The 14588-nt window shown below is 44.0% G+C and overlaps 1 protein-coding gene across 1 annotated transcript in view; it reads right to left on the minus strand.

The window, feature by feature from the left end:
• The window catches only part of FGFR1 (fibroblast growth factor receptor 1), a 120131-nt gene that overhangs the window by 18250 nt on the left and 87293 nt on the right, over positions 1–14588 (minus strand). The window contains exon 12 of the mRNA XM_073588839.1: positions 3935–4045. Within this exon, the coding sequence (XP_073444940.1) occupies positions 3935–4045 (111 nt within the window). The remainder of the gene's footprint in view (positions 1–3934; positions 4046–14588) is intronic.

Raw genomic sequence — 14588 nt, forward strand, 5'->3', positions numbered from 1 at the left:
TACTCCATAGATTCTCTATGGGGTTAAGGTCAGGCGAGTTTGCTGGCCAATCAAGCACAGTGATACTGTTTGTTGTTTGTAAACCAGGTATTGGTACTTTTGGCAGTGTGGACAGGTGCCACGTCCTGCTGGAGAATGAAATTTCCATCTTCTATAAGCTTGTCGGCAGAGGGAAGCATGAAGTGCTCTAAAATTTCCTTGTACATGGCTGCGGTGACTTTGGTCTTGATAAAACACAGCGGACCTACACCAGCAGATGACATGGCTCCCCAAACCATCACTGATTGTGGAAACTTCATCTCCAGCAGCTTGGATTGTGGCCTCTCCACTCTTCCTCCAGACTCTGGGACCTTGATTTCCAAATGAAATGCAAAATTTACTTTAATCTGAAAACAACACCTTGGACCACTGAGCAACAGTCCAGATCTTTTTCTCCTTGGCCCAGGTAAGATGTTTCTGGCGTTGTCTATTGATCACGAGTGGCTTGACACAAGGAATGCGACACTTGTTGCCCATGTCCTGGATACATCTGTGTGTGGTGGCTCTTGAAGCAATGACTCCAGCAGCAGTCCACTCCTTGTGAATTTCCCCCAAGTTTTTGAATGGCCTTTTGTTAATCCTTTCAAGGCTGCGGTTATCCCGGATGCTTGTGCACCTTTTTCTATCACAATTTTTCCATCCACTCAATTATCCATTAATATGCTTGGATACAGCACTCTTGAACAGCCACCTTCTTCAGCAATGACCTTTTGTGTCTTACCCTCCTTGTGGTCAATAATTGCCTTCTGGACATCTGTCAAGTCAGCAGTCTTCCCCATGATTGTGGAGCTACTAAAACAGCCTAAGGGCCTTTTTAAACGTTTAGGAAGCCTTTGCAGGTGTTTTTTGGGTTTTGGGTTTTCATTGGCTGTAAGTCATAATCATCAACATTAACAGAAATAAACACATGAAATAGGTCACTCTGTGTGTAATGACTCTATAATATATAAGATTCACATGGGATGCATCTTGATAGCGCTGGGCAGCCCGCCTGATCTAATAGAAGGGCGTCACTAATAGGCTGGTAACATGGATGCTGTGCATCTCCACTGTGTGAACAGTGCTACATACAAGTCCTCATTGTGCAATCATACACTAAGCAGCCACCTCCTCCATGGATTGGTAGGTAGTGAGTGGCTGTCATCAGTATTTTTGCACCTGTGTTACTGCCATCTTAACCACATGGGCCTGCTGCACCCTGAAGTGCATTTGGCTGGAGGCCTAGGCAGGTAAATACATTGCTGCCTTTTCTTCTTCTGTCTTTTGGAGCTACTGAATCAGCATAAAGGACCTTTTTAAATGCTTAGGAAGCCTTTGCAGGTTTTTTTTTTTGCTAATTATTCTAATTTATTGAGATAATGACTTTTGGCTTTTCATTGGCTGTAAGTCAATCATCAACACTAAGAAATAAACACGTGAAATGGATCACTCTGTGTGTAATGACTCTATAGCATATAAGATTCACTTTTTGTATTGAAGAACTGAAATAAATTAACTTTTTGATGATATTCTAATTTAGTGAGAAGCACCTATAGTTGCTAACTACCTGCCTGTTCTATTAGGCCACGGCTCAGAGCGGTCACTGACTGCTCCTGTCATCAATTCATCGTCCACATGAACAGAGCAGCTCTTCCTCTTCCAGGCTGTTCTGTCGATGGGGCATGACTGCCAGCATCATGCCGATTTGACAGCCAGCTTCCCACAGGTAGACAGCAAGAAGCCAGCTGTCAATCATCACAACATCGGCAGTCACGCCCCGTCAACTGAGTAGGGCACAAGAGAAGCTGCTGCTCTATTGATGTGACATCAGCAGAAGCCACAGAATCGGCAGGAGCGGTCTGTGACTGCTCTGAGATGGCATAGATTGGCGCTTAACAGAACAGGCAGGTAGTTAGCATTTACCTGCCTCTTATTTTTTTTCTTCTATGGGCCTAAAAGCTAAGTATAGTCCTTGATAACCCCCCTTTAAAGCTTCAAGGACATTCAATGAAGATGCCTGGGTATTTCATCCCAAAAAAGAGCCTTCCACTGGATTTTTTCATTTAAATGGACTACCCCCTCCAATGATTGTGGAACAGTTTTTCTTTTGTGCCTCTCCACTCCAAAGTTTTGCCGTACCCCGGAAAACAAGAAAAATTTTCCCTCCATCCAACTGGGTGTATACCACAGAACTTCTGTGGGCGTTGTCATGTTTTGATTGGCCAGCATCAAAGGAGAAAAAGGAAACTCCTACCTAGAAGTTCTGTAGTTTATGCCCCGTTGGTTGAAGTGAAAATTTGCATCTTAATTTTTGTGGGGAATAACATTCAAATGGAGGGGCACAGAAGAAAAAGGAAACCTGTTCCAGAATCATTGGAGAAGCATCAATTGGAGGAGATAATTTTAAATTTCAGTGAACGGTCCTCTTTTAAAGGGAGTCAATCAGCACAGAATGACTGTTCAAACATGGATGCTCAGTGCACAAAAATGGTTCCGTGCACCTTCCAACTTACTTGTTTTCCATCTATCTCCACCCCATTTTCTTAAAGGGAATCTGTCACCCTTTTTAGCCCCTATTGGCTGCCGGCACAGACATCAAGGGGGCTTATCTACAGCATTCTGTAATGTCCCGTCCGGCGCCTCCCTTCTTCATACGATGACGTCCTCTTCTCCCGTCCTGTAATGGCTCCGTAGCAGGCGCATTGCTCTGCCCTGTTGAGGGCATAGCAGAATTCTGCAGTGCGCAGGCGCCAGACCTCTACCGACGCCTGCGCACTGCAGGACTCTGCTCTGCCCTCAACAGGGCAGAGCAGTGCGCCGGAGCCATTACAGAACGGGAGAAGAGGACGTCATCGTATGAAGAAGGGAGGCGCCGGACGGGACGGCGACACCCATCGGACCGGCCCGCCCACCTTGGTGAGTATAATATAACGTGTTTTTCTTCTCTTTCAAGTTACATCGGGGGCTTATCTACAGCATTACAGAATGCTGTAGATAAGCCCCTGATGTCTATGCCGGCAGCTAATAGGGGCTAAAAAGGGTGACAGATTCCCTTTAATGGACAGCTTTGGCTTTAACAAGAGCAATCGAAAGGTGTAGATAATTTAAAATCATTTAGGTAGAAATGTGCAACTGTTTGGCCTCGCCATGGGTGCATCACGTGTTTGTGCTTGGTTTGAACAGTCAATTTGTGCTAATAGACTCTCTTTTACAGCACCAAAATGAGTTCGGATTCACCTAGTGATATTGATTGCATTGGGTCAAAAACTAAAATTAGTTATTCTTAAAATATTATATATACAACCATTGTTTACCAGCAAAAAAATACAACATATGAAATAAACATTTATGGAATAAAAACAAAATTTGGCATGAAACTGTACAGCATTGTAATAAGATGTAGATAACACAAACCCCTGCTGGGTGATCGTTAACACCACCACAAACCTATGCCAAAGGCTTAGGGACCGGCTGCTATTACCCCTTTACTACTATTTTTGAAAGGAATGACACGGAACAGTTCTTTTAATTCTATAGTGCTGCTTGTGAAAAATGGGTAGGTGTACGCTCCCTTTGGGAAAGAGGACAAACCTAAGCCATGGGCTCCTCTTCTCCAAATAAAGAGGTTACCTGCATAGTAAGTTTACTGACAGTATATTTTTAAAGTTAAAATTTAATTTTAAGTTTGTTAAAATGGTTATTCAGGGCATTTTTTTTTATTATGAGCCTAAAAGGAGAGATCGGTAGCAGGCAGGTAAGTAGCAACTACCTGAAAGAATATTTTTATTTTTTGTTTTTTTTACTATGGACCTAAAAAAAATAGCAAACCATCGTTCCAGATATCTCCTTTAATTATTTTCATGCTCAAAGTACATTTAGCTTTTGTTACGTTAAGTTCATTATTGCAAAAACCTACCATCTTGTGTACAAGCTCCGAGAAGATTTATGATATTTTTGTGCTTTCCTATCATCTTCATCATTTCCATCTCCGAAATTAGATCAGAAAGGTCCTTCTCACTGGCGTCAGCTAAAACAGGAAGAGTACAGGTAATGATAGAGTATGGTAGGGATGAAAGCAGAACATCCTCCTCCCCACCACCAGCTTTCCATTTCAGATCTTGCTAACATTGCACTGGCTGACTGTTACTAGAACAGCAGCATTTTCCAGATCCCATTGCAATCTCGGAAACGCTACGTAAGGCTATCCTATAAAGTAAAAGTTAAATCAGGACTTGCCTCCGGGCGCATGACGCTGCATGCGTCCCCTATCTTTATCACTGAGGACGCAGGCCGCGCGCAGTATGCGTTTTGGCGGCGCCTGCGTCCTTTTGACGGTGCGCCGACCAGCGCCAAACGCAACCTGTTGCAATTTGGTTGCGCTCGGCGCACCGTGAAAAGGACGCAGGCGCCGCCAAACGCATACTGCGCACGGTCTGCGTCCTCAGTGATAAAGATAGGGGACGCATGCAGCATCATGCGCCTGTAGGCGGAGCTACCGGCGGAGGCTTGACAGGGGTGGGGCTTAGCGGCGGCCGTGCGCAGCCCAACGCTGCGGCCGTAAACGCTAATGTGAAACCGGCCTAAGACATTAAAATGGGTTGTTCGCTTCCACACTAGGAAATGAAGGGTACTAAAGGCGTTGTGTTTCCAGATTCCTGCCAGGACGCATGCAACATCAACAGGAAGCATGCACGTGTCCCGAATAAAATAGGTGCACAATACCTGACGCCCTGGCAGGTAACTGTTGGTGCAACAACATCAACGCCGCCCACCTCCCGAGGTGGAAATGAGCAGTGTCGGACAAACATTTTAAATTGAATGTACCGTACATGCTGCAAAACAAACATGGTCTTAATTATTTGGCTTGATAGAGTCCCAAAAAATATTTGAGACTATAACTGACAGCCTAATCCAAAGAGACAATGTGTCATCTGCGCAAAATGGGTCATCCGTTTAAGACCCCATTTACAGCTCCAGTTTTGATGTACCTGTGTGATTTGATTTTTGTTTTTCTTTTTTAATAGATCGCATAGACACATGACCCTTTTCACTGCTACATATATGATTTGGGTCCAATTTGTGGACCCAGCGGACCATGAAATTTAACAGCACACGTAAACCATTCATTTGCTTTTCTTTTTTCAGAATGTTGGAAAAACTCCTTAAGTTTTTTTCTCCCAAAAAACAGAAACAGATGATAAAAAAAGGCTATGAAGACCAAAAGCAGATGAAAACTGGAATCAGTGGGCACACTGATGAAAATCACTTCATTTTCTGCGTACGAGAAAAAAGTCAGTGTGATTTCGGTCTAATGCTGGGCAAAACAGGTCCTCTACGTCAGGATTTCTCAATTATATTTGTAGATTGTGAGCCCCGCGGGCAGGGTCCTCTCTCCTCCTGTACCAGGCGTGACTTGTATTTTTTAAGATTATTGTACTTGTATGTATTATGTATACCCCTCCTCACATGTAAAGCGCCATGGAATAAATGGAGCTATAATAATAATAATACAACTCAAAAACCTCAACCTATAATACTAAGAATCCCCAAATACGATAAAGTACAGTATGTTTTCTAAACTGAAGACACCTTTAACCCTTTCGCACCAGAGCCTGTTTTTGCCTTCGTGACCGGGCCAATTTTATCAATTCTGACCAGTGTCACTTTGTGAGGTCGTAACTCTGGAACGCTTCCATGGATCCCGGTGATTCTGACATTGTTTTCTCACGACATATTGTACTTCATGATAGTGGTAACATTTCTTTCATATAACTTGCGTTTATTTGTGAAAAAAACGGACTTTTGGCGAAAATGTAGAAAATTTTGCAATTTTCCAACTTTGAATTTTTATGTCCTTAAACCAGCGAGATGTGGCACACAAAAAACTTAAGTAACATTTTCCACATGTTTACTTTACATCAGCACAATTTTGGAACCAAATTTTTTTTTTGTTAGTAAGTTATAAGGGTTAAAAGTTGACCAGTGATTTCTCATTTTTACAACCAAATTTACAAAACCATTTTTTTAGGGACCACCTCACATTTGAAGTGAGTTTGGGGGGCCTATATGACAGAAAAATACACAAAAGTGACACCATTCTAAAAACTGCACCCCTCAAGGTACTCAAAACCACATTCAAGAAGTTTATTAACCCCTCAGGTGCTTCACAAGAATGAATGGAATGTGGAGGGAAAAAATAAACATTTCCTTTTCTTTCACAAAAATTTTCCTTTAGACCTTTTTTTTTTTTTTTTTTACTTTCACAAGGGTAACAGGAGAAAATGGACCATACATTTTGCTTTGCAATTTCTCCTGAGCATGCCGATACCCCATATGTGGGAGAATACTACTGTTTGGGCGCACGGCAGGGCTTGAAAGGGAAGGAGCACCATTTGACTTTTGGAATGCAAAATTGGCTGGAATCGATAGTGGACGCCATGTTGCGTTTGGAGAGCCTCTGACATGCCTAAACAGTGGAAACCCCCAACAAGTGACCCCATTTTGGAAACTAGAGCCCTTAGGGAACTTATCTAGATGTGTATTGAGCACTTTGAACCCACCGATGCATCACAGAAGTTTATAACATAGAGCCGTGGAAATAAAAAAAGCAACATTTTTCACAAATAAAATTGTTTTAGCTTTATATTTTGCATTTTCATAAGGGTAACAGGTGAAATTGCTCCATACAATTTGTTGAGCAATTTCTCCTGAGCACGCCGATACCCTATATGTGGGACAATACTACTGTTTGGGTGCACGGCAGGGCTTGAAAGGGAAGGAGCACCATTTGACTTTTGGAATGCAAAATTGGCTGGAATCGACAGCGGAAGTCATGTTGCATTTGGAGAGCCCCTGATGTGCCTAGTCAGAGATTTACACAGAAACCCTGGTGTAAGCGCTCAGCACAGAGCGCAGGATAAATGTGCGCCAAGCCTTACTGCGATCTTTGGGAGGCAGAATGAAAAAACCAATAGCCTGTGTAGAAGTAGTTTATTTTTATGCCGTTCCTTGTGCGGTATTAGTGATTAGGTGACTTTATTCTTCGAGTCGGTGCGATTACAGCGATACTAGATTTATACCGCGTTTTTATGTTTGGCAGCTGTCACACACTAAAAAAAATGCTTTTTATTGCGAAAACTAGTTTTTGCCTCACCACATTTTGAGAGCTATAATTTTTCCATATTTTGGCCCACAGAGTCATGTGATGGCTTGTTTTTTGCGGAATGAGCTGACGTTTTTATTGGTATCATTTTCGGGCACATGAAAATTTTTGATCGCTTTCTATTCTGATTTTTGGGAGACAGAATGATCAAACGCCAGGAATTCTGGAAATTTATTTTTTTTTATTTAATGACGTTCTGTGGGTAGTAAAATTAATAAGCCAGCTTTATTCTTCAGGTCAGTACGATTACAGTGATACCACATTTATATATTTTTTTTTACGTTATGATGTTTTTGCACAATAAAAACTATTTTATAGAAAAAATAATTGTTTTTGCATCACTTTATTCTGAAAGCTATAACTTTTTTATTTTTCCGCTGTTGGAGCTGGATGGCAGCTTGTTTTTTGCGGGACAAGATGACGTTTTCATTGCTACCATTTTTATTTTGATATGACTTTTTGATCGCGTCGTATTCTACTTTTTGTGTGGCGACATGATGAAAAAGCAAAGGTTTTTCTGCCTTTTTTTTTTTTTCTTTTTATGAAGTGCACTGAAGGCGTTAACTAGTGTGACCATTTTATAGGTTGGCTCCTTCCGGACACGGCGATACCAAATATATGTACTTTTTTTGTTTTTAAAAATATATATATGTATTTATTGGTTTAATATTTTTTCTTTTTTTTATTTATTTTGTGATTTTTTTTTTTTTTAATAGTTTTAAAACATTTTTCTTTTTTTTTTTTACTATTCTACTTAGTCCCTGTATGAGACTTCAATTTTCATTTGTCAGATCACTGGTCTCTTACAATGCAATACACATGTATTGCATTGCAAGATACCTGTCAGTGCTGCAGAGGGAGATCGCTTGTAAAGCCCCCGTTACACACTGCGATATCGCTAGCAATGTCGCTGTAAAGTCACCGATTTTGTGACGTTGCAGCGATATTGCTAGCGATATCGCTGCATTTGATACTTACCTACAACCCGCTCCCCCGCTGCTTATCGCTGATTGCGCGAGAAGCTCCTGGACCATTCCTCGTCGGCCACTTCCTGCGGCGCCGACGAGCAACGCGTGGAGCCAGGCGGGAGGACGCAGGATCGCCGCGTCTGACAGGTAAGTAGCGATCCCCGACCCCAGCGATGTCGCTGGTGAGATTTGCCTGTGTGGCAGCTCACTAGCGACCACCTAGCGATGCACCAGCGATCCTGACCGCGTCATATCGCTGGTCGGGATCGCTGGTGCATCGCTAGGTGTAACGGTACCCTTAGACTCAGCTGCAGGCTGAGCCTAACAAGCCACTGTAGCTGACAGAGCCATAGGATATCACGTGACCTCCGGCTGCCAGGCAACGCTGATCTGACTGCGGGGGGCGTCTGAAAGGTAAAAATAGCAGGGGTCTCCTCCTGATATCTTCTAAATGCCGCGATCACGGCATCTAGAAGATAGCAAAGGGTTAACAACATTAGGACCTGATCTAATCAGGTCCCGATGATGTCACCTGTCAGAGCAACGGCTCTGCACAGGAATCTGTTGGTAGTTCATTTTCCCCTTCGTCACTGAGGTCTGGTGAACTCCCTATTCTGGTGAAGGAAGGTAATGAGCCTGATTATCAGGCACCTGAGCCTGATGAGGATGACTGGCTGAGTGGAGTCACGGACTGGATATAAGGCTGCCGACGCCCTTCTGCCCTGCGGGTGACTTCTCTGTGGACTTCTAGGACACCAGTCTGATTCCTGCTCCTCTAAGCTAAGTTTTTCTGCTTTGCCTGTTTGCATTAGTGTTTAGTTTTTGTTTTCCTTGCTTTTCTGGATTCTGCCATTCTCTGCTGGGGTGAGCTGAATCTCCTTTTACCTGTAGCTCTGTCTTCAGAATATTCCTGAGTACTGACATAGCTTTTTTGAAGCCTAGCGTCTTCAGGGCTTTTTTCACTATCAGTCTGTTGGCTCTTATTTTCATGGGGTTTTTCACGGATTGCAGACAGCAGCCTTCCTGTCCTTTTTCTATCTAGCTAGATTGGGCCCCGTGTTTGCTCAGTCTGTCTTTCTGCCTGTGTTAGTGTTTTCGTCTTGCTTCACCGTCATTATATGTTGGGGGCTGCCTATTGCTTTGGGGGTCTGCTCTGGGGCAGTTTAGTTTTCCCCTTTCTTTCTTTAGGCCTAGTTATTTCTCCGGCTGTGATCGAGGGGTCCAGGGCATCGTAGGAACCCCCCACGGCTACTGCTAGTTGTGTTGATAGGTTCAGGGGTCTGCAATCCGATAGCTGCCAACTTCTCTGGTTTTCTGGACTTAGCTAGCATTTCTGTTTTTGCCTCCTACGGTGACTCAATTATAACAGAATCACCCGCCATACCGCAGATCCTAGGGTACTCAATAGCAGGAAAGAATTGTGTTTAAAAAAAAAAAAAAAAATGATGTGTGTATATTCTTTCCTCTATATCTCTGGGCCTTAGGGGGAATTTTTTTTTCTCTCAATGGAGATAAAGCAATTGTCTGATCGTGTGGAGCAGCTCGCTGCGGAAGTGCGGGGAATTTCCGCCTACCTTGCTTGTTCGCATGCTGTTGAACCAAAGATCCCTACACCTGATGTATTTTTTGGGGATCGATCTAAATTTTTGAGTTTCAAAAATAATTGTAAATTATTTTTTGCCTTGAAGCCTAACTCGTCAGGGAGCTCCGCGCAGCAGGTTAAAATTGTCATCTCTTTGCTGCGTGGCGATCCCCAGGATTGGGCGTTTTCTTTGAAACCAGATGATCCTATTCTGACTAATGTGAACGCATTCTTTCAAGCTTTGGGGTTGTTGTATGACGAACCTAATGCTATTGATCAGGCTGAAAAGACCCTGTTGGCATTGAACCAGGGTCGAGATTCTGCAGAGTTGTACTGTCAAAAGTTCCGAAAGTGGGCGGTCCTTACTACCTGGAATGATAGTGCCTTGGCTGCTCTCTTTTGGAAGGGTTTGTCAGAAGCCGTAAAAGATACTATGGTGGGATTTCCTGTTCCCTCTGGTCTGGACGATTCTATGTCATTAGCCATTCAGGTTGATCGGCGTTTACGTGAACGCAGGATTGCACGAGAGGTGTTGCCACCGGTTGAACAGACATCTGAACCTATGCAATGTGATAGAGTTTTGTCTAGGGCGCAACGTCAGTAGTTCAGAAGGCGTAATAAGCTGTGTTTTTTCTGTGGAGATGCCTCGCATATTATTTCTGTTTGTCCTAAACGAGAGAAACGCTTTTCACACACGTTTTCTGTTGGTGGTGTTCAACCTAAGTTTCTTCTGGCAATTACTCTGATCTGCTCCCTGTCCACATTTTCCGCCAAGGCTTTTGTGGATTCGGGAGCAGCGCTAAACCTAATGGACTTGGATTTTGCTAAACGTTGTGGATTTCCGATGACACCTCTGCAGACGCCTATCCCTTTGAGGGGGATTGATGCTACTCCTTTGGCTAAAAATAAACCTCAGTTTTGGACCCAGGTGGTCATGCGGGTCGCCCCAGACCATCAAGAAAATTGCAGATTTTTGGTGTTGCATGGTCTGCATGATGCCGTTGTTCTGGGGTTTCCCTGGTTGCAAATTCATAATCCAGTTTTGGATTGGAAATCTGTGTCTGTGGTGAGTTGGGGTTGTCGGTGTACCTTTAGTGAGGCTCCGGTTTTTTCCACCTCTCCTCAGTCGCATGATGTTCCTGACTATTTGGCGGACTTTTATGATGTATTTAGTGAGAATGAGTCTGCGTCCTTGCCTCCTCATAGGAGTTATGACTGTGCAATTGAACTAAGCCCGGGGTGTAAATTTCCCAAGGGTCGGCTCTTCAATTTATCTGTACCCGAGCACGAGGCTATGCGGTCCTATATTAAGGAGGCATTGGAGAATGGTCATATTAGACCATCCTCTTCACCCTTAGGTGCCGGTTTTTTTTTTGTGGCCAAAAAGGATGGTTCTTTAAGGCCTTGTATTGATTATCGTGCCCTCAATAAAATTACTATTAAATATCAGTATCCGTTACCCCTGATTTCGGATCTATTCTCTAGAGTTAGAGGTGCTTGCTGGTTTACCAAGCTTGACCTCAGGGGGTCGTATAATCTTATCCGCATTAAGCAGGGGGATGAATGGAAGACGGCGTTTAATACTCCGGAGGGACATTTTGAGTACCTGGTGATGCCTTTTGGGCTCACTAATGCCCCTTCTGTCTGCCAGTGCTTCATGAATGATATTTTCCGAGATTTTGTCGATAAATTTTTGATTATCTATCTGGATGATATTTTCATCTTCTCCAAGGATTGGGATTCTCATGTGGAACATATTCGGACTGTGTTCCGGATCTTGAGGGAGAATTCCCTGTATGTCAAAGGATCAAAATGCCTTTTTGGAGTACAGAGGATTTCATTTTTGGGATTTATTTTGTCTCCGTCAACTATTGAAATGGACCCGGCCAAGGTACAGGCCATTTATGATTGGGTTCAGCCCACTTCTTTGAAGGCCCTCCAGAAGTTTTTGGGTTTTGCTAATTTTTATCGGAAATTTATAGCAAAATTTTCTAGTATTGCCAAGCCATTGACTGATCTGACTAAGAAGGGTGCTGATGTGTTGAATTGGTCTCCGGAGGCTGTTGCTTCCTTTCAGGAGCTGAAGCGAAGATTTACCTCCGCCCCAGTTTTGCGGCAACATGATGTCTCACTCCCGTTCCAGATAGAGGTGGATGCTTCTGAGATTGGTGCAGGAGCTGTTTTGTCCCAAAAGGATCCTGTAACAGCTAAAATGAATCCCTGTGCTTTCTTTTCCCGAAAGTTCTCTCCATCTGAACGTAACTATGATGTGGGGAATCGGGAACTGTTGGCCATGAAATGGGCATTTGAGGAGTGGAGACATTGGTTGGAGGGAGCTAAACATCAAGTTGTGGTCCTCACTGACCACAAGAATTTGATTTACCTAGAGTCGGCTAAACGCTTGAACCCTAGACAGGCTAGGTGGGCCTTTTTTTTTTTTTTTTTTTTACACGTTTTGATTTTGTGGTCTCTTTTCTTCCTGGAACTAAGAATGTCAAGGCAGACGCCCTCTCTAGGAGTTTCTTTGCCGATTCTCCTGTGGTGACCAAGCCTGCTACCATCTTAGGCGAAGGGGTAGTTCTTTCTGCCATCTCGCCCGATTTGAGATTTGCTCTGCAAGAGTTCCAGGAGGACAAACCTGAGCGTTGTCCCAGTGGAAAGTTGTATGTTCCTGACCAGTGGAAGAAGAGAGTGATGTCTGAAGTTCATTGCTCTGCATTGGCTGGTCATCCAGGTATTTTTGGTACCAGAGATCTGGTGAGTCGCTCTTTTTGGTGGCCCACCTTGTCTCATGATGTCAGGAATTTTGTGCAGTCCTGTGGGACTTGCTCCCCGTCTAAATCTTGTTCTCGCTCTAGTGGGTTGTTGATGCCTTTGCCTGTCCCCAGGAGGCCATGGACCCATATTTCTATGGATTTCATCTCTGATATGCCGGTCTCTCAAAGAATGACTGTTATTTGGGTGATTTGTGATAGGTTCTCTAAGATGGTTCATCTTGTACCACTCCCTAAGTTGCCATCTTCCTCTGAGTTGGTGCCCCTGTTTTTGAAACAGGTGGTTCGCTTACACGGGATTCCTGAGAACATTGTATCTGACAGAGGAGTTCAGTTTGTGTCTAGATTTTGGAGGACTTTCTGTTCCAAGCTGGGAATTCAGTTGTCCTTCTCTGCTTTTCACCCTCAGACCAATGGGCAGACAGAGAGAACAAACCAGACCTTGGAGTCGTATTTGAGATGTTTTATTTCCGTTGATCAGGATGATTGGGTTTCATTTTTGCCCTTGGCCGAATTTGCTTTAAATAATAGAGCTAGTTCTGCCACTTTGATGTCACTTTTTTTTGTAACTTTGGGTTTCATCCTCGATTTTCTTCAGGGCAGGTGGAGCCTTCTGCCTGCCCAGGTGTTGACACTGTGGTGGAGAGAATGCACCAGATCTGGGACCAAGTGGTGGATAAGTTCTCTCTCTCCCAGGAAAAGGCCCAGCGGTTTTCGAATCGACATAGGACCATTGGTCCCCAATTTAAGATTGGTGATATGGTGTGGATATCATCAAAAAATATTGCTATGAAGGTGGCTTCTCCTAAGTTTAAGCCTAGATTTATTGGACCTTACAAGATTTTGGAGATTATTAATCCGGTCTCTTTCCGTTTGGCTCTTCCTGTCACATTTAAAATCCATAATGTGTTCCATAAGTCCTTGTTGAAGAGGTTTGTTGAACCAGTTGTTCCTGGGGTGGCACCTCCGGACCCTGTATTGGTTGAAGGTAACATGGAATATGAGGTAGAGAAAATACTGGATTCCCGTATGGCTAGACGGAGACTCCAGTATTTGGTTAAGTGGAAGGGTTATGGTCAGGAGGATAATTCCTGCGTCTCTGCCTCTGATATTCATGCCAAAAGATTGGTGCGTGCCTTTCATCGGGCTCACCCTGATCGCCCTGGTGGCGTGGTTGAGGGTTCGGTGACCCCTCCTCAAGGGGGAGGTACTGTTGTGAGTTCATTTTCCCCTTCGTCACTGAGGTCTGGTGAACTCCCTTTTCTGGTGAAGGAAGGTAATGAGCCTGATTATCAGGCACCTGAGCCTGATGAGGATGACTGGCTGAGTGGAGTCACATACTGGATATAAGGCTGCCGACGCCCTTCTGCCCTGCGGGTGATTTCTCTGTGGACTTCTAGGACACCAGTCTGATTCCTGCACCTCTAAGCTAAGTTTTTCTGCTTTGCCTGTTTGCATTAGTGTTTAGTTTTTGTTTTCCTTGCTTTTCTGGATTCTGCCATTCCCTGCTGGGGTGAGCTGAATCTCCTTTTGCCTGTAGCTCTGTCTTCAGAATATTCCTGAGTACTGACATAGCTTTTTTGAAGCCTAGCGTCATCAGGGCTTTTTTCACTATCAGTCTGTTGGCTCTTATTTTCATGGGGTTTTTCACGGATTGCAGACAGCAGCCTTCCTGTCCTTTTTCTATCTAGCTAGATTGGGCCCCGTCTTTGCTCAGTATGTCTTTCTGTCTGTGGTAGTGTTTTCGTCTTGCTTCACCGTCAATATATGTTGGGGGCTGCCTATTGCTTTGGGGGTCTGCTCTGGGGCAGTTTAGTTTTCCCCTTTCTTTCTTTAGGCCTAGTTATTTCTCCGGCTGTGATCGAGGGGTCTAGGGCATCGTAGGAACCCCCCACGGCTACTGCTAGTTGTGTTGATAGGTTCAGGGGTCTGCAATCCGATAGCTGCCAACTTCTCTGGTTTTCTGGACTTAGCTAGCATTTCTGTTTTTGCCTCCTACGGTGATGCAATCATAACAGGAATCGCAGCGCTTGCAGCCTCCTGGGGGTCCTGAGAGCTGTGAGACCACCCACCGTAGACAAACG

This window comes from Dendrobates tinctorius, unplaced genomic scaffold (genome assembly GCF_039654945.1).
Source record: "Dendrobates tinctorius isolate UK_male_01 unplaced genomic scaffold, ASM3965494v1 ptg000104l, whole genome shotgun sequence".
Classification (NCBI taxonomy): domain Eukaryota; kingdom Metazoa; phylum Chordata; class Amphibia; order Anura; family Dendrobatidae; genus Dendrobates; species Dendrobates tinctorius.